The following is a 22,024-nucleotide window of genomic DNA, read 5'->3' on the forward strand; positions in this document are numbered from 1 at the left end:
ATATATTACACACAACATGTATTTAAATATTTTATTTCATATTTATATTCGTATTTAATTATAACACTAAACATTCATTACACAAAACACAAAAAATACAGACATGCATTACACTCATACAAAATAATTATAATATTTATTATTTTATGACGGAGTCGCGGTATTCGCGTAGTATGCGTGCCGCGACGAAATTATCACGGTCCCAGCGGGTAGATCGGAATATTTCTTCATGTTTCTTCACAATTGTAAAATTAACAGTTCGATCTTAGTTACCGAATGCGCATCTAGTCAGTGTCTTTTTTGTTCTTGTATTTTCGTGCCCAAAGTGTTGCTTGTATCTGATAATTGTCTCTCTCCTTCTACGTGGAGTAATAAACGTTAAAACTGTGAGTGTGTGGTTATTTGTGCATCACCCAAAGGTACTGTACCTAGTGTAATTAATATCCATTATCACGCACCCCACACATTTATCAAGGAAGGCTAGGTAAAGGCATATCATCACGCTAAAACCAATTGGAACAGAAAATACTATTTAAATCTAATTAAAAAAGAATATAAATCTTTAAAAAATACATTAAAGTACAAAGATATATAAGTCCTCTTCAAGAAGCGTACCTATTCATATATTTTCGCGCTAAACGATATGAAATCTTTCACAAGAATTCAATAAAGCTAGTATACTCTTTTACGAACATTTCAGCTCAGCTTTCAGGTGACATATAGCAATATTACAATATTAAATCCTACTTATTACATTTTCAATACATACTTTATATAGTTTTGTAACCTATACATACAAGATGAAAGGTAAGACGTTTGAAAAATTTAGACAGGAGCTTCTACTAATGAAACTGAACAACTTTTGTTCTACAACTTTGCTGAATTCGTAAAAAAAAAATTGGACTTTGTAAGGAAACTTCGCTAATCAGCTGACAGATTTCCATACAAAGTCCAAATTTTTTTCTACGAATTCAGCAAAGTTGTAGAACAAAAGTTGTTCAGTTTCATGAGTAGAAGCTCCTGTCTAAATTTTTCAAATGTCTTACCTTTCACCTTGTATAATATTCTCGCTTTTACCTTCCTGTATGAGACAGTTGGTAATTGGTAGATATGAGATAGGTAAATATCAAAATTGTATACTCGTAATCAATAATTTAATCTGCATTGATTGCCTTGAAGATCTCACATTAAAAAATAGCTAAAGAAAACAAATATGTAGCCTTTTTTATCCCAATCTTTCTGTCCTTATCCCGGTCAACATAGACAGAGACAGCACTCTCCTCGTACAAAAACTCTCCGCCTTTGAAGTAGGTATCTATACCTATTTAATTGTTCGCAGTTATATTTGTACAAACCGAAACGGCAAAAGTCAAGGATCATTGCGTACTAATGTTTAATTCATTACATTTGCAGTTGAAAAAGGTCGCTATGTATGGTTTAATTCGATCTTGACATTAACCAATCCCGTTTATAATTTATGAACTTCCTTCGCTTGGGATTAAAAAACCGCCAAGCCTTTGATACGTTAGGATATAGCGTACATTTTGTAGTAAGTAGTTATGTAATATGAAAAGGTTATTGCGTAGTAGACACTATCGCGTAGTTGTGCAGACTATGATTTTTTGTATACTTATGTTAGACGGCTTATAAATATCTGTATATCTACAGATCTATACTAATATTATACAGCTGAAGAGTTTGGTTGAACACGGTAATCTCAGGATCTACGGGTCCGATTTGAAAAGCAGTGAGAGCTGCAGTGGTACTTCAAAGTGAAAGAAAAACATACGATCGCAGTTAGAGCTAAAACTAATGTTTATCATTAAATTTATTAACCAACAATAGTATTAATATTATTTATTAAACAATCTAAATGTATTCTCCTAATTAAACAGAAGCACTTCTCACCCTTCGACAATTCAAGCGATATTGGATCGAGAAACGATCGACAAAAACTCGAACGTTTGAGACGCTGTCTCGCTTCCCTAGGGCGCGTTTGACCGATGAGTAATGGCTCCCAAAGTCTGGCCTGTGTGGGGCAAGGGGCAGGTTAAAGCGGGAAGTTTATATTTAGTATTGTGGATAATTTATCTAAATTAATATAAGACAACTGTGTTAATGAAGTCATGACTCATTATTTAATTATGATAGAATAAAAAATTGAAACTGAATACCTACCTAGACGGTATTTCCATAATTGTAAAAGAGTTTCTTGGACGATTTTGCGCTTGAAATTAGTTTTATAGATCCGAAGTAGGTATAAAATTAATATAAAAGTGGTAAGTCTTCGTGAAATAATTTGGAAAATCCAAAAGTGCACGCCTCATAATTTTTTTTAATAAATATTTATTAATTATTATTTTTGTTTATTTAATAACAATTAAACCACATCGAATCAGACCCTGAAAAATGAAAGGGTTCTATTCCTGAGCATACTCAAGCGTAAGAGAAAAAAAAAGACTCGATTAGTAAAGTATTTCGGTCGCTATCGTGTTAACAAGAAAAAGGATCCGCACATACAGACACACGGACGTCCAAGACAGAACTTTTTAAACTGTTTTTTAACTAGTTTAAATAACAAAAATGACATCAAAAATATCATGAACGTTAAAAATAGTGTTTTTTCTTAATATGTGTGTGTATGTATTATCTTACAAGTGCAATGTATGATACATAAAGACATTTTAAGTTTGAAAAATCAGATGTTTTGCGCGAAGTGACAGTAGTACCCACCTCAACGCTTCGCTTATGAGGCGTGCAATAAGGTTAGACAGAAAATCAGAAGAAAAGCAAAAAGAATGTAAATTAATGCATCGATCTGTTTGAATGGGACGATAAAAATAACAGAATATCGTGTAACAATATTTTTAGTGACAATAAATAAATGTATTTTATTTTTAAAGTTTATTATAGCATAAAACCATTTTTTAGATGCATGGATAGGTACTGTATACAATATTTGCAATATATGTAAGCTTTAAATAAAATATCACGAAGCAAATGATTTATAGCTTCTAAATTACGAATATGTAAATTTTATGCGATTTTTTATAGTATTTAATTTAAACTCTGACGTTTATTGATCTGTATTTAATGTTGAGTTGTAAAAATAAAACATCAATTTGAAATTTCGTTATATTCGGCTGCGTTGTCATGGTAACCTTCATTTGTTTTTGTTACGATTGTAAAATTCTGTGGTAACTTTATAATATTCGACAATCGAAAAAGATGGAGGACATCAAATTAAATTTCTATCTTGAAGTAAGTAAAGTAGGTACTAGGTAGGTAGGTTCCCACTTCCCGCCGATTTATTATAAGTAGGCAAAGTTGTCAATTATTCATTGATATTTTCGTTTTGGTAAAAATGACTGTGCAACTATTAAAATATGTGAAACATTATAGTGATCGTTTTTTCTATACACATATGTATATTATATGTAGATATCCAAATTTAATGATAACTACCTTATGTGTGCATCTTTGCCTCTTCTGACTACTCAAAAATATTTTCAAGTATTTCTCATAAAATATAATCTTCATAGAAAATAATGATGAAAATTAAATCGCGATATTCCATACCTTGGCCCATTTCACAGAAATAGGAACGATTACGACATTCGAAGACAGAGCAGTGAAATAAAGAGTGTATTCCATTACACCATTTGTTCAATTTGAACTAGCTAGCTCCCCCGGCTTTACTTGCGCACGTTTATCGCGAAATAGCTTTATGTCGTTAACAATTTTACTGTAGCCCTTTCAAGTTTTGCTAGCTTATATCTTTCATCGTTGATCATGTTTATGTACAACTAGCTTACCGCCCGCGGCTTCGCCCGCTTTGTCTAAAACCTATTAAATTATATACTAAAACCTTCCTCTTGAATCACTCTATATATATAGAGTGATTCAAGAGGAAGGTTAAAGGAAGGTTTTACATAGGGACAGAGAAATCTTTGTTTTATACTATGTAGTGATAAATTTGTTTAGCAACTTTCGAGCTTGAAACAGACAAACAAACTTAGGAGATATTATGAATCTACATCATTGGTTATTACTTATTACTTAGTATTTTAAATCTATCTGTGACAATTAGACATGGTTAATTGGTTAGTCATAAAGGTTGGCATCTATGACTTTGCATGAACGTTTAAGTAAAAAAAAAAACAAAAAATATTGAGTATATTTCGGCTGATGTGTACATACCTGAGGACTGATACCTCTTATAATTCAATGCAAGGAAAGTACTTCATTTCAATACTATCATAGCTACATGGAAATTAAAACATTTTATTCAAAAAGAATATTATATTATGCATGGACGTATAAAAAAAGACGGACGCCGTATTACGAACAAACAACGTGAAGCCACCATAGTAAGCTAGCGATCGTGTAAAGACAATGAACACGCACACACTCTCACCATAGTAAGCTAGTCGGCCGCCATTACGTCGTGAACCGTCGACCGATTAACTGCGTCACTGTTTCACAAAAATATTTAAAATGCCGTCTTGCGTGGTTAAATGGTGTCGCAACAGTACAATTTTAAATAACAAAACATAAGGGATTACATTCCAAAGGGAAGCAAGTTATTTCTTTTATGTTTTAATGACAAAATTATTACGGCAAAATTTATAGAAAAAAAATACAGCCGCCATTGTCATCAGGACAGCTGTTGCCATAGTGTTGCCATGGCAACATGTCACACACACATGGATGTGTCGCCGCCATTACTAGGCTTCACTCAATGTTTAGGCGATATACCGTCCGTCTTTTTTTATACGTCCATGATATTATGTATATCCTTTAAAGTTTAAATATAAACCGGTAGAAACTCAAGATACAAGATAGTGGTATTGCGTGTAATTGAAATCGCCACACGTGTTTTCCTTTTACGATATAACAGAGGAAATAAAGCGCAAAAACGTATATTTAAATTAGAGACAGAAGATGGAAGTATTGTCCTTAAGAGTATATAGTTAAAGATTACTAAATAATTAGGTATATACCTACTGCCTGAAATTATTGTATTATCACCGATCCGTGATAAGTATACAAAGCTTGAATTGAAATATCTTCGTATGAAGTGGTTCGAGTGATACAAACATATGAACAATGAAGCTAATAAAATCAAGTTAAAAATATGCTGAACATTTGAGGTAAATTTTATTAACAAATAGGTACGGACTGTAATTGTTCGCTTTCATAATAGGAGAAAGAATTTTTCAAATTTATGGAATAGTTTTAGACTAATACTATAATGAATTTAATATTCCTTTTTAAATAACATTAGAATTTGTTAAGGGATGATATTATTAGAATCGATTTTTGTAGTCCCGTTGTTTATGATAATAATTTAATAAATATATTTTTGTTTCAGGTAAATCTACTTCCAGATCTATACACGTAAGTCTTGCTTTACGAGCAAGGTATAATAAACAAGCATTTTCGTCTGCTTTCAACACATGGTTTCCTATTAGTCGTAGCGTGATGTTGTATAGCTTTCCTCGATAAATGGACTATCCAATACAATCCTACTAATATTATAAATGCGAAAGTTTGTGAGGATGTGTGTGTGTGTTTGTTACTCATTCACGCAAATACTACTGAACCGATTACAATGAAATTTAGCACACATATAGAGAGTAACTTGGATTAACACATAGGATAGGTTTTATCCCGAAAATCCCACGGGAACGGGAACTATGCGGGTTTTTCGTTGAAAACGTGGGCGAAGCCGCGGGCGGAAATCTAGTACTGTAATACTCTTTCAATCCAAAAGTCTAAGTTAGTAGAGATGAGCGCGTTCAACCAAAGAAACAATTTTCTAGATAATATTACTAGTGGTCTGCCACGGCTTTGCGCGTGCTTATTATAATATGTAGTACTAATCCAGCGGTATATGTATATTTTTTTGAAATCAACTAGTTCCTGAGCCTAGCGCGTTCAAACAAGCAAACTATATAATATATCGATTTTTGGAGCATGCAAAATATCTAAACGGACTTTACACCACTTGTACTTTGTTACAATGTACTTGAATAAACAAAATCTTACACTATCACTGCACTTGCCCTGTGACATAATGTTCTAGGAACCGATATCAGCGCTGACTCAGAGTGACACAACTCTGAATCACAGCTGTTATCCTAGTATGGAATAACAATTGTAGTTCACAAGCTTGAGCACACGTCTTTACTTAATGTTAGAAGTTTTAAGTAGCCTATTTTTTTCAGCCTTATACAATGTAAGATATTCCAATTTTAAGTGATAGTAATTCAAGTTGAATATAAGAGCCTTCTGCAATGTTCTAATGCTTTCGGATTTAAAATGTATTTAAAATGCTGTTTATTCACTACTTTCATTTAATTTAACCATACTGTGAGCTGTTCAGTATATTTTATATCCGTGATTCCGATAAGTCTATTCGATGCAGTTAAGAATCGATAACATGAAACAAGTTTTAAATTGAAAATACGTTGTAGAAATACAGATTTTTTTAAATATCTCTGTTTAGCTGTATAAGGATTAAGGATATACGTGCAAGTAAATGAGTCAATATGATATAAGCTTTTTTTATACATAATGTACAAGTAAGTTATTCTTGCAGATGTGTACGTAACATCAAACAAGGTACTAGGAGTCCATATTCGCTTTGATAATTAACGTTTTTAAATCGAATTACTTACGGAGGACCATTAGTTGGACGTAACCGTGCACTTCCTCACAGGTGCAGGATAATCTCATTAGCTCCCTTTCCCTTCCCTGAGTGGCCTCGCATTTATTGCAATCATACGGTTATTCGATTATTTCGCTATGCGCTAAAAATCTGGTTGATACGACGTAGGTTATACTAGATTGAAGTAGGGTGAGAAATTTCGAATAGGAACTATGGATAAAGTTTTATCAACAACCGTTATATGAATATGTATAACTTAAAATAAATTATTTATGTATGTGTACCTACTTATAATGTAATTACATAGTGAGATAATTTTGTTTAAAATGTTTCTGACTTCAGAGATGATGATGAATCTAGAAATTGACCCTCTTATAACTCTCTCCAGTTTGAACTGCGTAAAATCGTACTAAATATCGAAATAACATTAAATTATAAAAAATATATAGGTAGTTTATTTTTCACACACAATATTCTTATGATTTTGTTAAATTGCAAAACAAGTGCAACCCATAAAATCAATAAATGAGTCACGGATGTGTCATCGGCGCTTAGCAAAGTGGAAAACAATCCACCTCCTGCTAGCTACAGACAATAACCAGGACAACATAAACACGAAATGGTGTCTAATTCAGGAATTGCCATAGAACACGCGAAGCTTAAAAACAATTTGTTCTCAAAACCAGTACATCAACAATAGTAATGCGGAGCGTATTTATTCTGCGGCTTATCGCGTTATCAATATCAAGTGACGGAGTTCTCGGAAACGCCTACCTAGCCAGGTAGCGCCCTTGCTGTGAAAACAAGATAGTGTTGTGCGTGGAACTATCGATAAGTGTATTAATTCAATAAATCCATTCAGGTAGAACTTTGCTTGTGTTTTTTTAGTTTATGGCATGGCATTCGATTTTCTATTAAGAAAAATGTACCTATTGTCTAGGTTCGATCGTAAAGTTCAAGATTAATATGACTCTACTCCATTTCTAATTAACGAAAGAATTTTCTTTGATATTTGCTACCGTAGTTCCTACACAAAAAGACATTGTTTTCAACATTATAAGGCATAAACACGGTTAGTGATGCGCGCCGATATGATCACGATAAGGTCGGAATGTCGACTGGTGGCTAGTGACTGCGCAACTCGATTGTTTTTACCACAATTAATTTCATGTGGCATTCCATAACATAATTAACATAATAATTTACATTTACATTGTAACGTTTTTGAAAGCGCCGTTCATTTTACTCAAAATATTTGATTTGTGTTAGATTCGTTTTTGTTTATTTTAATTAGTACGTGATAGCTAAAAAATACCGAAATGGTATTATACTATTTAACAATGTTTGCAATAACGAGAACGTAAATTGTGTAATTTTTTTTTATTTCTGCGCCGTTCTAATATTATATTTAAAAAAAGCTCTAGCGTATAATTACCTCTCATGTATTTATTTATTAAACTTTACGTGAGAAATTTTCGCAAATGTTAAAAAAAACTAATTGATTACAGCCATTCCGCACACTGATATAATTAAACAATATAAAATAATTTCACATTAAATTATTGTGAGATTATTAAGCCGTAGCCGTAATTGTTGTGATAAATGCGTAAACGTAATTACACGTTGCAACGCCTCGCTGCTTCAAACACAACCAGGAAAGCAGCAAAGCATCAAAGCTTGTACAGTTGCAGTTGCATATTTGGAAAACTCTGAATATTCAACGACGATCATTAAGATGTCCTTTTCGTGGATGCAGCGTCGTATTTCAAAACAGCAGTAAGTGATTGTTATGTAAATTACAAAAGCAATTATCTTGCGAGATCGCAGTTAATAGCACGAATGCACCAATGAGTCGGCCGACACGCCGTGCTCGCTCGGCTATGCCGGAGTGTACCTAATTGGTATAGTAAGCGATGGAAATGTTCTAAATAATTATAGCCATTATCATAGGTACTCCGTTTTTGTTTGGTTTCACTGTATAATTTGTTGTTAAACAATTTTGGAATTTAGTCCATGAATAGTGATTAATTTAATTCGTATCATTTTGTCGATTATTGATTTAGACTTTGTTGACGTATTAATTATTGGCTTAATATGGTGTAGGTATTCAAGTGGTAAGATGTATTTGGTATTGAGCGTGGTTTATGTGAATCCATTGCAAAAGCTTTAATAGCATCAAAGGTTCAAAAGATTTTTATTGCATTCATTTTATTTAGGTTATAGAATTTAATGTTTTATTCATACCTTACTAGCCTTTTCGATTCTACATCTAAGGAAGTATTAAATCGAAATCGATTAATATATGTTTTTTCTACATTATTTCCTAGAATTTAGTTTAACATAACTTTAAACAAGTAATTAACGTTTGAACAAAAAACGTCAACCGGGAAAAAACAGCGCAAAACACCAGTTATAATTAATTTAAATTTACCCAGTGTCGTTCTCACAATTAATGCAAACCTAACGACACATCCGGCTAAAGTCCATCCAAGCGATACACATACATTAATAAATACTACTCGCTTTGGCAATGTCGGTTAAAGTAAATAAAAACATCGATAACTCAATCGCGACATGCCTATCCCTATTCACTGTAGCTATGATGAGAATTTTTTTTCATCCATTTTTTGTCGCATTCAACGAACTATCGCGGTGCATTTTTTGTCCTAAAATTTTTTCAGTATGTTTTTTGTCAAAATCTTTGGTTTAGTTCCCCGTCGTACGTAAATTGGATTCAATTGCTTTTTTAATTCATTCAGATGCCATTCGAAATTTAAAACGATAATTATAATGCAGTCTAGTTTGAGCCGGTTTTAATTTCTTTTAGATTGCCTATTTAACCAGTATTAACATTTTCATTTAGATAGACACGGATGTTAATTGTGTATGTAAAATAGTTATTTAGGTAAAAATTCGTATTGAAACAGTTTATATCTTTTAATTTTGAATACACAAAGAAAAGGGCTACTTTTTTAAATTAAGTACCTACACATTCATAGTAAAATAAATAGAAAAAGAAAACGGAACGGTATGTTTTAATTTGGCAACCAATAATGGAGGAAAAGTTAGAGACTGGATAATGTATTATTAAACATTTTATACTAAAACTAAATGTTTCGAAATAGATCGATAGATCGAAGTTAACAAGAAGTCATTTTAAATAATGAAAATGTTCTTTTCCACTTATTTACACACCATATCTTATCTGTGGTCAATATTGACGTTCAAATTTTGGGTTTAGGAAGCGAGCGCTGTGAATAGGTACTAAAGACCATTTTTCGTTTTTTCTTATTTATTTTTGTTTGGATTTGTAGATAAATTCATGTTAGATATGGACAAAGATAATTAGAGAAGTATGAATTCATTCAAATTGAGTTTGTTTGTAACATAACTTTTTATATTATGTCTAATTAACACATTGCCTTTGTTATGCTTATCAAAATAATATTTATTTTGTTATGTTTGTACATATATTAATTGATTTATTAAGACGTGGATCTTTAGTAGATACTATTACAATTAAAAGCAAATAATATTCAGACTTTTAGAATAAGCTTTATTTTATTGTTCTACATAGTTAAATTATGTATGATTAAATGCGCGGTAAAGAATGTAGTAAAGAATTTTTCATATCTCTCGCTATTTTCGGTATATGTTAGCAAATATTTTGTTTACCCTCCCCCTTAAAAGAGGGCTCGTGCTTGGGATAATTACATCAGCGAGTACCAGGGCGGCATAACTACGTAGGGGTAGCCACCCCTACGTAAACATTCTGTCTGGACGTAGTGCACACACTTGCATGATTTTTACACATGTGTATGTGTATGTCTAGATATTCACGCATCTAGAAGTATTTGTAGATATTTGTATTTCCTATGGCAATGGTGTTTTATCAATAAAAAATATCTTGATTAAGAAATATACCATTAGGTTTTGATTGGTACATCAATAAATCACAGGCCTTATTATAATTTTAATTTGTGTTTCATATTAATTTCATGCTCAGGTCGTTTCATTTTTGTGTTTTGTAGAATCGTTAAGTCATTCTTGATATTGCAGTAGAATCCATATAAACTCGAAAAATGTTTTCTTCCCTTCCCTTCAGGCCACAGAAACTTCCATTACTCGAAATCTCAACCCTCTAAAAGTCGAAGCAATCTCTGAGTTCCTGCAAGCAATTTTGGTACATATTTTCCCTATATAACTCGAAAAATCAAATTTAACGAAGAGATAGAATGACAGATTTCCAGAATAAGCCTGTACTGTATTGTATATCGAAGGCTTAATTTTAAATTTTTCGTGTGTCGCTCTGAATCCATAAATGCTTGAATGCTATAAAACTAAAATGTCTCAAATCTCAATCATTGACGTTACAAGAATTGTTATTATTATGAAAACAAAATATCTGATTGCTTATTTATGAAGCCTATGTCACTACCGCATGAATCTGATGATCACAATGACACATCATAGTAAAAATCCGTCCACCGATTTGGGCTGTAGGGTGTACCAAAGAAATACACATACAAACATACACTCGAAAATCATAACCCTCCTTCTTTCGCAATCAGGTAAAAAGACAAACTCCCAATTAATAGAAAGGTGTAATAAATAGGTAGTCAAAGTAAATGCACCCGATGAAGTTTAATTTTCTTTAAATGGTGCTTCGATCTCATGAAATATATCTCCGAATAGCGTAAATATTCTACTATAATGAGATGATCATAATATACGTAGAAAATACAATTTTATTCTACCGCTTTTTAATAACAAACCGCACCCCGCAGTTTTAATCATCGTTCATTTTCAAAAAGTATGTATAAAGTTAATAATCTACAGACTACATAATTTCAGAGATTAGGTGTCAAACAAACAAAACTGTAAACTTTTTCTAATGTTCGTCTCTGTCTGCCTTTCTGTCTGTTTGGAATGAGATCAAAACTACTCACCAAGTTGATGATTAAATGGAATTTATCAAAGGATTTAACTAGTTAAAAAACTACTCGACGTATTTTGTAACATTAATTTACCATTAAAGCTTTATCTTTACTACCTACAATAACTCGAGTGAAGTCAGGAATAACATCTAGTGTGTATTTTTATACATTAACTTTGTATGATTACATATAATTCTCGGACACAGTTCCAAGTAAAACCAGCTTAGATATTACATTATATAAAATCTTTTATGAAATAGCTTACTATTCTATAATTTCTCGAAAAAAACCTTCTTGCATAATTCTTAATAGAAATTCATGTTTGCAAGAAACCGCTAATTATCAACTTAATACGCTTCTTTATGTTTTAATTTACAATTTTATAGCTCTCCTCGTTATAATCTTTATTATTTTAAATTACTTTTACGTGTTTATGTTACTAAGCTTTTAAAATACCTACGTTTTATTAAGCAATAGAAACATCAATTATCTAATGCAAATTTAGGTAATATGAATATAAATCTAAGGTGGGTAGTTTAGAAAATTATGATTTTAACTAATTAGACAACCAATTAACTTACTTAAACTACTAGATGATGTACGATGTAGGTATAATACGTATTTAAAATTTAAATATAATCAGATGTACAGCGAAAAACAATTTTCTGAGACGTATGGATTGAGTATTCTCAAGATTCCTTGATAATTACATGCTGACGAGTCTGTGTAGGTTGCATCAAAGATGCTAAATGATTTTAACATTTTTAATATACTTGTAAGTATTCTTGCATCCCATACTTTCTATATTTCTATTCAAACAAAAAAATTATTGTTATTATTGTTTATTTATTTATTTCTATTATAAACAAAAACGTTTGTCCTTCAGCCTTCTGTGTCACGCAAAAACATAGGATCAGATCAAAGGCACAGATGCGGATGATTAAATCTTTTTAGCGTTCACCCTTGCGCCCCTGATCTGTTTTCATAGAATTTTCATAAATATAGTCATACCTACAGTATCATTATTACAAGGCAGGAAAATTCGTACGTGATACGGCTATAAAATTAAAATGAAGAGCACATGATTAGAAAGCTATTTAGCTAGTATTTTAATTCATACTCAACTAATAAGCCTCTACACAAAATAAAATTATTGCTTTTATTTACCATGCAACTATTCCCTCAAATATTATATGATATATCGTGTCTCAGAAAGGGAAGACAAGCGTGCTCGGTAAATATTTGCCCGTGTCTGGCGAGACTAAGTGGACCTTTACAAAATATTCAAGTATACATATATTCAGTTATTTAGTAGTAGATGAATTAGAAAGTAATTATGTCCTAATTAATAGGTTGATTGATACTTGTTACATTGTTTAAGTTGAAGAGAATTAATTACATTAATTCTTTAAGTAAATAAAAATATGAAAATAATAGTCGATAGTCGGTACCTTCTTAGGTACTTATAAAAATACCACCGCTGGTATCAGTGGTTTTTGTCTTGACTCGATCTATTTCGTTAAAATGTGTTTAATCAATTACTTGCGATAAAAAACGTGAAAAAAACATACAAAAAATGTAGAATATGATCTAATTCCAAAGATAATACCAGGAACACATAAATTGAAGGAGAATAATAAAAAAGGCGCCAGTATCAATTATTGTCTCGTGTTTAGTTAATTTACACGTCTGTAATTAGCGCAATTACTTAATTGTTGAACTCCACCCCAACTATATTTAAAGTTACGGGCAGATGGATATTATATTAATTGGAACTTGTGTTATCTTTAAAACCCTTTGAAGCTTGTTTGTGAGACGTGTAAAGGGGCTCATTTTAATATTAATGATCATTAATAGGCAGTTATTTGAAAATAAACATATTGATTATTTGGGCACCTGTTTACTTTTTACATAAAACCCTTTGCTACATTTTAAATAAGGATATGGTAATATAAATTAAATTAGGTACAGTATTAATAGTAGTAGTAAGAAATAAAGAAGTAGTAGTAAGAGATAATCGAAAAAGAATTAAAAAGACGTAAAAAAACATCGAGAACCGTGCAAAAAGGTTTAATTAAATTAATTAATTTATCAATGAACGTACGACTACGTTATTGTAAATGGTATTGAAAAAGTCGTACGACGTACGTTTCAAATGTACCCTCGGTGTGATTGTTATTTTTTATAGACGTGATATGGACCTTTTTATTGGTTATTTTTATACTAAAGCTTCTATATTACAGTTAATTAAAAACTAAGTAAGAATAATAAAAAGAAATGTCATCTCTGTTTCTTACGGAAATGAACAATGTGATCTACCACATAATACTTAGGAGTAGGAGTATGTATTAGCTACTAGCTACTTAATACATACTCCTATAACAACCTAACTATAGGTTTTATTTTCGCATTGAAGTCGGTTGCCTGGCAGCACCCTCTTCCGGGGAAGAAGCCGCACTAAATCGCCTTAGGGAGTTGATTGCTTACGTCTAATTGAAAATGGAGTATTCCTAGAAGAAAGTATTGGCTTTAACCATTCATCAGGCTTTATGATACCCTGGTATTTAATAAAATAACAAAACACTTCTAGTAATAAGTTGATGATTACAGATTACATCAATAGGAAAACAATGCTGCCCGTTACAAATGTGATGAAAATATGGATATCTTGCACTGTAAATTTAAGTTTCATTTTATCTTAAAAAGTTTTTGTATTTACTGTAAAAAATATTGTATCAAACATAAAGTATGTTTCATGCAATAATTTGTAACGACAACACTTTACAATTTCTATGTGAAACTGACCTGTTAAAAAATTAAAGAACCACCGCATAAAACGGCTGATACAAACTGTTTAAATATTTGATTATAAGCCAAATCTCTCTATGTAAGTCACATTTTAAATTAAGGCATAAGAGAAACCCAGTTACAAAAATGTTTTAAACGATCCGGCAACCATAAAAATATAAGGCCTTTTTAATTACACTGTGAAAAGATACCTAACTTGCTGCGACCCCAAAAAATGAGAGAACAATTTAGTGTCCTTTTAAATATTTGATGGCATTCAAAATAGTTCATCTGTTTCACTAATGAGCTCGTCACATTCAAACTTTAGTTAACAAATTGACTAATTGGGAGCTTTTGAGGACTCTTGCAAGCAATGCGTTCACTTTTTGAGCTGACAAAAAGTATAAATATAAATGCTTTTAACTTCATCGTGAGTCTATTATAATTGTGTCCTTTTTATTTGGGGGCATAATAAATTGTATACCTAAGATGGAAGTGGAAATTAGACACAGTTATTACGAATAGTATAAACTACAGAGTATTTAATATTTATTGTTTCCTTTTTATTTTTAAGTACCTACTACTAGTTTATTCATTATTGTATAAACATCGTAGGGTTACTTTTTGTGTTCTACTTATGAAGTTAATTTTTGGAACGAAGTTCCTTTTAATGCATTTATAACGAAAATTTGTATAATTGTTATTATAAAATTTAATATCCCTAGCAACAAAGCGTTTTAGCGTTCATAATACCCAGTAGAAGGTAAAGTATACCTAGATATGAAATTAAAATATTTATTGCAGCATAATTTGTATCCGTTTATTGCGTCTAATTGATTCTTAATCTTAATTTCATCGAACTAATTAGCAATCAATTACAAAATTGACTGTTAATTGGTTTGTTGTTTTCGACAAATTCATTATTAAAACGGATTTTATTTGTAACGTAATTTAGGGTACATTTTTGTTGTTTAATTATAAAAGTGAAGCCACCAATAAAGAAATAAACAACCAAAACAGCTTGTTATAAAGTAGATAAAATATTTTAATAAACACAAAAAGACGAGAACGCCCTCGCGCAGGAATGGGTTCGGAAATTTAATGGGAATTAATTAACCCCGTGTCACTTCCCATAAACCTAATGCACACCTTAGAATCTGATCCCTTGGAGCTCGATTCAAAGAAACCCATACAAATAAATCCATCCTACATAAAAACTTCGGAACGGGTTATCGTAATTTATTCCACATCTTTCACACAATAAGCTTTTTGTCTGTCCGTCTATTTCGCCGCCTCGTTTTTAACGCGATATTCGACTCTGGTACCAGGCAATAAGGATCGCAATGCGGTGTTAAATGGCATTTTTACATTTGTATGCTTATTAGGTTTTTGCTGGACCGTTTCTGAATTCATTAGAAATTAACGTTTATATTACATTATAAATTGCTCGTATTTGTATTGTTGTACACTTTATTACTAATTAAAGGTTTGAAACATATTTAAGTTGTTTAACAACTTTGAAATTGTATTATACTTAGGTACTTATTTATAATGTCACGTGGTACTCATAAATTGTCCTTTTATTTATTGAAATTATTAAAACGGTCGTCCAAAATTTAACAAACATGAACATAGGTAATTTTATTCTTTGCAAATCCTACATACCTATTGATATTCGATTTTGAAATGCGGTCTAGTTTATTTTTCAGATAGGTATTTTTCATATGAATTCATCAATGAATTTGCATTCCTATTGCAAATTCTGTGATTACTAAAACCCCCATACATGACTGGCGGATTTACTAGCTCGTATTACTAGGAAAATATAAATTATATGAAAGTCTGAAATGCAAACGACGCACAGCATTATGTTATGAATAGCGCGGTAGTTTGCTAAAAGCATTCCCTTGTAACGCGTTAAGCTCGGGAACATTTTTATTAAAATTTTTATATAAGAGCTAAATATTCCTAATGATTTTTAACATAAAAATTCTTGAATATATCCTGAATGCCTGTTTAAATCCTACTGAAATTAATGTTGCGAGAACATTTTAATTTATAGTACCTGCAACTGTAGAAAAGCTATAGCAATGTTTTTAAAATAAGCTCCGGTTCATTCGAACCACGATTCGAACAGAATTTTGAAAATAGTGCTTTTTACCGAAAGGTTTTTAAGATGTTTAACCAGTTCAATACGAAATAGCATTATAAAAAATGCCTCTATCGTTCGTAAAAATTACTACATTTTTACATTACTCACTTTAGCAGGCGTTCCATTAAGCAAATGTATAGGTACTAAGTTTGTATGTCTGTCGCAGGTGGTGAGGTGGTTCAACACGAGGGGCGATGCTGGGCGGGGCGGCGGGGGGCGCCCGCTCCCGCCCGCCCTCTGATCTCCAACAAGGTATGTGAGCCTGGTACTCGACGTGATACAAATTTCGATTTTACGTTGGAATGCGGTTCAATCAAATAAATGCTTTCCGACATTTTTCTAATTTATAAACTCAAAAAAATATGTAAAAATACTTGTTTAACTTAGCTTAACATATTTCGATTATTTATTTGTAATTTAGATCCTTAAATTAAATAAATAGATTAGAGAGTCAACAATGGAGATGATTAGAATGTCGCGGTTACAATAATGTATCGAAACTTACTTTACCTAGAATGGGAACCAATGTCATACACAATCATTAAATTGCCATGTAACTGAAGGAAAAGCTAAATTTTATTTATTTTTAATAAGCATCGCCTATTTCATGCAAGCATCTTAGTTTTAGCATGAAAAATCAAGCAATTTGTTAAAGTAGGTACCTACTTACTTGCTCAATACGACTAAAAATAATTATTAATTTGCAACAGTATCCATTTATTAGTAAAGTTAATTCTTATATGAATACACTATTTTGTGGTTCCTATTGTAAAAACTAAAAATATTGTCTGTAACAGGTGTTGCGAGATTCCCCCTGTACTCGTTGTTCCCGAGTCAAGGGACGACTAACAGGACCTCAATTCATAAAGGTAAGAAAAATGTTTAAAATTTACCTAATGCTTATTGCATGTATACTTTTTACAATTTAGCAGTAAGCTATCACACCAAGATTTTATCAAATTTTGGTAACTATAGTTATTTTGTTACATTTGTTTAAAAAAAATTTTTTTTTGTCCATTTTAATGCGATTTCCTAATCGAAATTTTCTGTTCTTTAAAAAATTATCGGTATTTTTTTTTCGTATTTAACAATAATTTAAAACATAGTGTATGTTTACAATTTGCCTCAAACCTCAATCGTCACAACACAAAAATAGACATTTCTATCAACTATCAATAAGATTTCATCTAAAAAATATCTAAGTCAGAACAGATGTCGACTCCCGGAGGACCGATCGCCTGTCAGTCACTGTAAGTGACTCCAAAGCTGTCAATTTGTCACCTGCAATGGTCGACAAATTAGACTCGATGTGTGTAGGGCCCGAATCTATTACAAAGCCCTAAATTAAGATTCGAGCTCGGTAAATTAATTTTAGTATGTGACTAGGAAACAAGATAAACAATCAAGTACTATTAATTAAGAAGAAGTAGGAGTACTATTAATTAGAAGGTTTATAATATTATTCATTTAGCGATTTCATTTTATACAAAAAGCTTTGTTTTAATTTCACTTCACATTCACAATCGCAACTTAATACATTGTAGATATTTAATTTCATAATATTATAATATTATATTTACGTCTTAACTTTTGAAGTACATACAAGTTTTTACAAGTAAAAACCTACGAATTTCCAATTAGATTTAAAAAAAATGTGATACCTATAGGGCTTATTTGAGTGCAAAACATAGAACCTTCTTATACCGCGGGGTTTCGTTCGTATTTTTAAAAACTATTTTTTCACTGATTTAGTAAAGCAGAAAATAGAGAAATAAATGAAAGATAAATCCTACCACGTACTTACATACATTGTTCAAAGCATCGCCACACACTTCGAGTTTATCTCCCCACTATATTTTTACGTATTTTAAAGAATTTAACTCTACTTCACTTCGAAAAGCACTACCAAATTCTGTACAAAAGAGATTTAATAATTACATTTGTACAGCCGTGACAAATCGGCTCAATAGACTCCCTTGCAGCTTGTGGTTTAGAAAAAAATCAATTTAAAACGATATAATGGATGGATCTTTTATAGTGTAACGTGACACTGAGTGACATTGTATACGGTGCCCCGGCGTGGCCAATCGGACATTTGGGGCCTTATGTTTTGATATCAAAGGCTTCGATTTTGTTATGGATAGGATTAATTAATTATTTTTTATGAATGATTGTGTACAAATTAAACTATTCTTTGTATATTATTCGAGGGACTATCCTTGAAACACAAAAATTCTTTGTATAGGTAACTGTTAATCAGTGCCGGTGTAAGGGCCACTGACACCCCGGGCGAAAATATTGTGGCGCCCACTTGAGGTGTTCTGAAGCTTTGCACCAGGAGAGGCAAGAGACTCCCACTTCAGACCTTGGCGCCCCCCAGAATTTGTCGCCCTGGGCCATCGCCCCCTCTCGCCCCCCCCTAACGCCGGCACTGCTGTTAATTAATGTTTAAATCGAAGAATCGGCTGTTTTAAGTCCTAGAAGTTTTTGCAAATATGTAGTGATTAAGTAAAAATGTTTAGCTGTTCTTTACGCAATAAGTGCTGTACGTTATAAGTCTTTATATATAAATACATGTTTTTGACAGTCTGCATCGTAGCTAGCAAACGACTTTATTTAATCGAATATCATATCTGTTGAAATGATTCTTATCCATGGTTGGCGGAAATAGAAGCATTCGCCTTGGAGATATTTAGCTCGCTTTGGAACTAGTAAAATTATCTTGTTTTGTGTTAAAGAATATGCTTTATAGAATGAGACTTTGAACTTGGCGGGATCTTAAATTCACTCATAACAAAGTATGTATTACTTAATTATCTGCAGAATAAGTTGGCACAAAAAATCTTGATAGAAAGTATTTATTTTTCATATTGTTTAATTATTTTTATAAATAAGCCAAAGGGCCTAAGGCCCTATAAATAAACACAAGCTTAAATTCGTCCCTGTCCCCACGCGTTTAGTCCGTCCGATTTATTAATTCACTTCATATGAGTGGCCAACCGTGCACGATAGATTATGGCTCGCGCATCACTGACCATAAACTCGTTTTATACGAATCGATAACCTACATTAAAGACATACTATACCTATCGCTATGTCGCCCTGGTACTTTATTTACTTTTATTGTGAGGTAAATAGTGAATTTTTATCGGCTTTAATTACCGATCGTACCTTTTTTGTTTAATAACTTAGGACATTAATTTTCGATCAATTTACTTAATTTAATAATTACTTTAGTTTTTTGCTATAATCTCACTTAAGTATCTTAAAGATTTTTAATTACTGACTAAATCAGGTAAATTAATATTGAACATTTTAAGCACAGTTTCATTTAAAATTAGCATTTTGCACGCGGCTTTTTTACTCGCGTAGACTCCATATTTAACAGAAAATATAGTTATTCATAAGGGATTCAGTCCGTTTATAATTTACTAAATCATTACCTACACTATTTGAAAAATACATTTTTATTTTAAAATTAGTGGTAGACACTTCAATTTTTATTACCTATGCGCGCGTCGTATTGTAGCGTAGCTGTAGCCGCTGTAGGTACCTACATATACTAATTAGTGAATACTAAGTATCTAATTATTGATATAAAATTAATGTTGACGTGTGTTATCTTAAAATCGCAAATTATACTTAAATTACGCATTACTCTCAAGCTGTTGTATATCAGAAGAATAACATAAACATATTTCGAAAAAGTATTTTAGGTACATTGGGCGTATCTTAAGCCATCCAAAATTAGTTACACATAAAAATAAGTTCCTATCACTTTTATTTGCCTCTGAGTGACAACCGTGTAATGCATGTGACAGCTTGGCTCCTCTGTATGTATGTTCACTTGAATGTACGGATTAGCGTGACCAATCTGTAATGTTTCCCGAGAACTGAGCGGCCTTATTGTTAATTATACGTGGAACAAGCAGTTCGATGCGGTAAATATTTTTATTGCTATTGAATAAACCTAATTTAATACCTATCTATACTAATATTATAAAGCTGAAGAGTTTGTTTGTTTGAACGCGCTAATCTCAGCAACCACGGGTCTGATTTGAAAAATTAATTCACTTTTAGATAGTCCATTTATCGAGTACCTAAGGCTATGTCCTCACGCTAAGACTAAAAGGAGCAGAGTAATGTAAAATGGACATAGCTAGTCCAACATAATATCTACCTATGATGGAAAAATTAAATTTTATTGGCATGTTTGTAATGCTAATGTGGTCAAAATACTTAACTTTCATTAAACTTTTAGTCATCTTATATCGCACAAAAGAAATAAAATTCAACTAGAATGCTTCAATTTCCACAATATTTAGATAATAATAATTTTAAGCAATTGATTAACAATATATCATACAAATATAGTTTGTAAGACCTACATAATATACCTACCTATCTATAGGAAGATTAGCTATAGATACCTACACCCTAAAAGATAAATTAAATATTGATTTTTATATTAGGACAACCCTCATGACAGTCCCTACGATCTTGATTAAATCAAGTGTGCAGATGATTTCGATTATTTCGATGTATGTTACTGCATTGTATTTTTGTAATAGCAATGATTGGCAAATATATTTAGTAGGTAGTATTAAAAACTTAAAATCATCTTTATTTAGTTACTAGCGGTCCGCCCCGGCTTCGCCCGTGGTACATGTTTACGTTTTCTCTACATAAGAACCATCCTCGTACTTCCAGGAATATAATAAAAAAAGAATTATCGAAATCGGTTCAACCGTTCTCGAGTTATGCGCTTACCAACACATTTTGCGATTCATTTTTATATATAAGAAAGAAGAAGATTTTGTCGCTTATTCCCACTTCATTCAAGATTCTATAGGTACCTAATAAAACATCGATATTGAAGACAAAATTATTAAAATTATATTGTCATAGTTTATGTCCCAAAAGACCAACTTCGTAGATTTTTATCCTTCAGCCTAGACTCACATTAATTGACACATCAAAATCCATTTAGCTCTCCTATTAATAAACATTATTTTCAATCAAAATATACACATCAACAAACATAAAAAATACCCCTCCAAACTGTTGCCATATAAAATGATTATTGCCAGTTGTAAAAAACCTTTTAAAAACATAATCGTACGAATGCACGAGTCGAGTTGGCAATCTATTTTGGTTGTCCCTTGGGATAGACCTTAATTACGGCTGTCTCGAACCCCAGGCGACTCCCGCGCATCGTGCCAGATTACGGTTTAATGCGTTTTTAGATGTGGTAACCCTTATAAATTTCGACGTCGTTTATGTAGAGAATATGCGTGTATAAATATTAAAACCATTTCTACAGGAAGATAAGTGTTTTTCAGGTTTTCATTTATTTAGATGTACAAGTAGGTACATGATTACGCTTTCCCAACAAATTTTAAATAGAAAACAACTGAATTCTGAAACCATTAATTAATACCCACGCGTATGTTCTAAATTTCTAATTTGTTTTTT

General features: G+C 31.8%; 1 protein-coding gene across 1 annotated transcript in view; it reads left to right on the forward strand.

The window, feature by feature from the left end:
* The window catches only part of wge (BAH domain and coiled-coil containing protein winged eye), a 115,670-nt gene that overhangs the window by 48,512 nt on the left and 45,134 nt on the right, over positions 1 to 22,024 (forward strand). Inside the window, exons 2-3 of the mRNA XM_089698466.1 lie at positions 16,716 to 16,801; positions 17,347 to 17,418. Coding sequence (XP_089554592.1) covers positions 16,744 to 16,801; positions 17,347 to 17,418 — 130 coding nt within the window. The 5' untranslated portion in view covers positions 16,716 to 16,743. The remainder of the gene's footprint in view (positions 1 to 16,715; positions 16,802 to 17,346; positions 17,419 to 22,024) is intronic.

Source organism: Colias philodice, chromosome 8 (genome assembly GCF_061535455.1).
Source record: "Colias philodice isolate Cphi_HAF_F1 chromosome 8, ilColPhil1 Martin Lab GWU primary, whole genome shotgun sequence".
NCBI classification, from domain to species: Eukaryota; Metazoa; Arthropoda; class Insecta; order Lepidoptera; family Pieridae; genus Colias; species Colias philodice.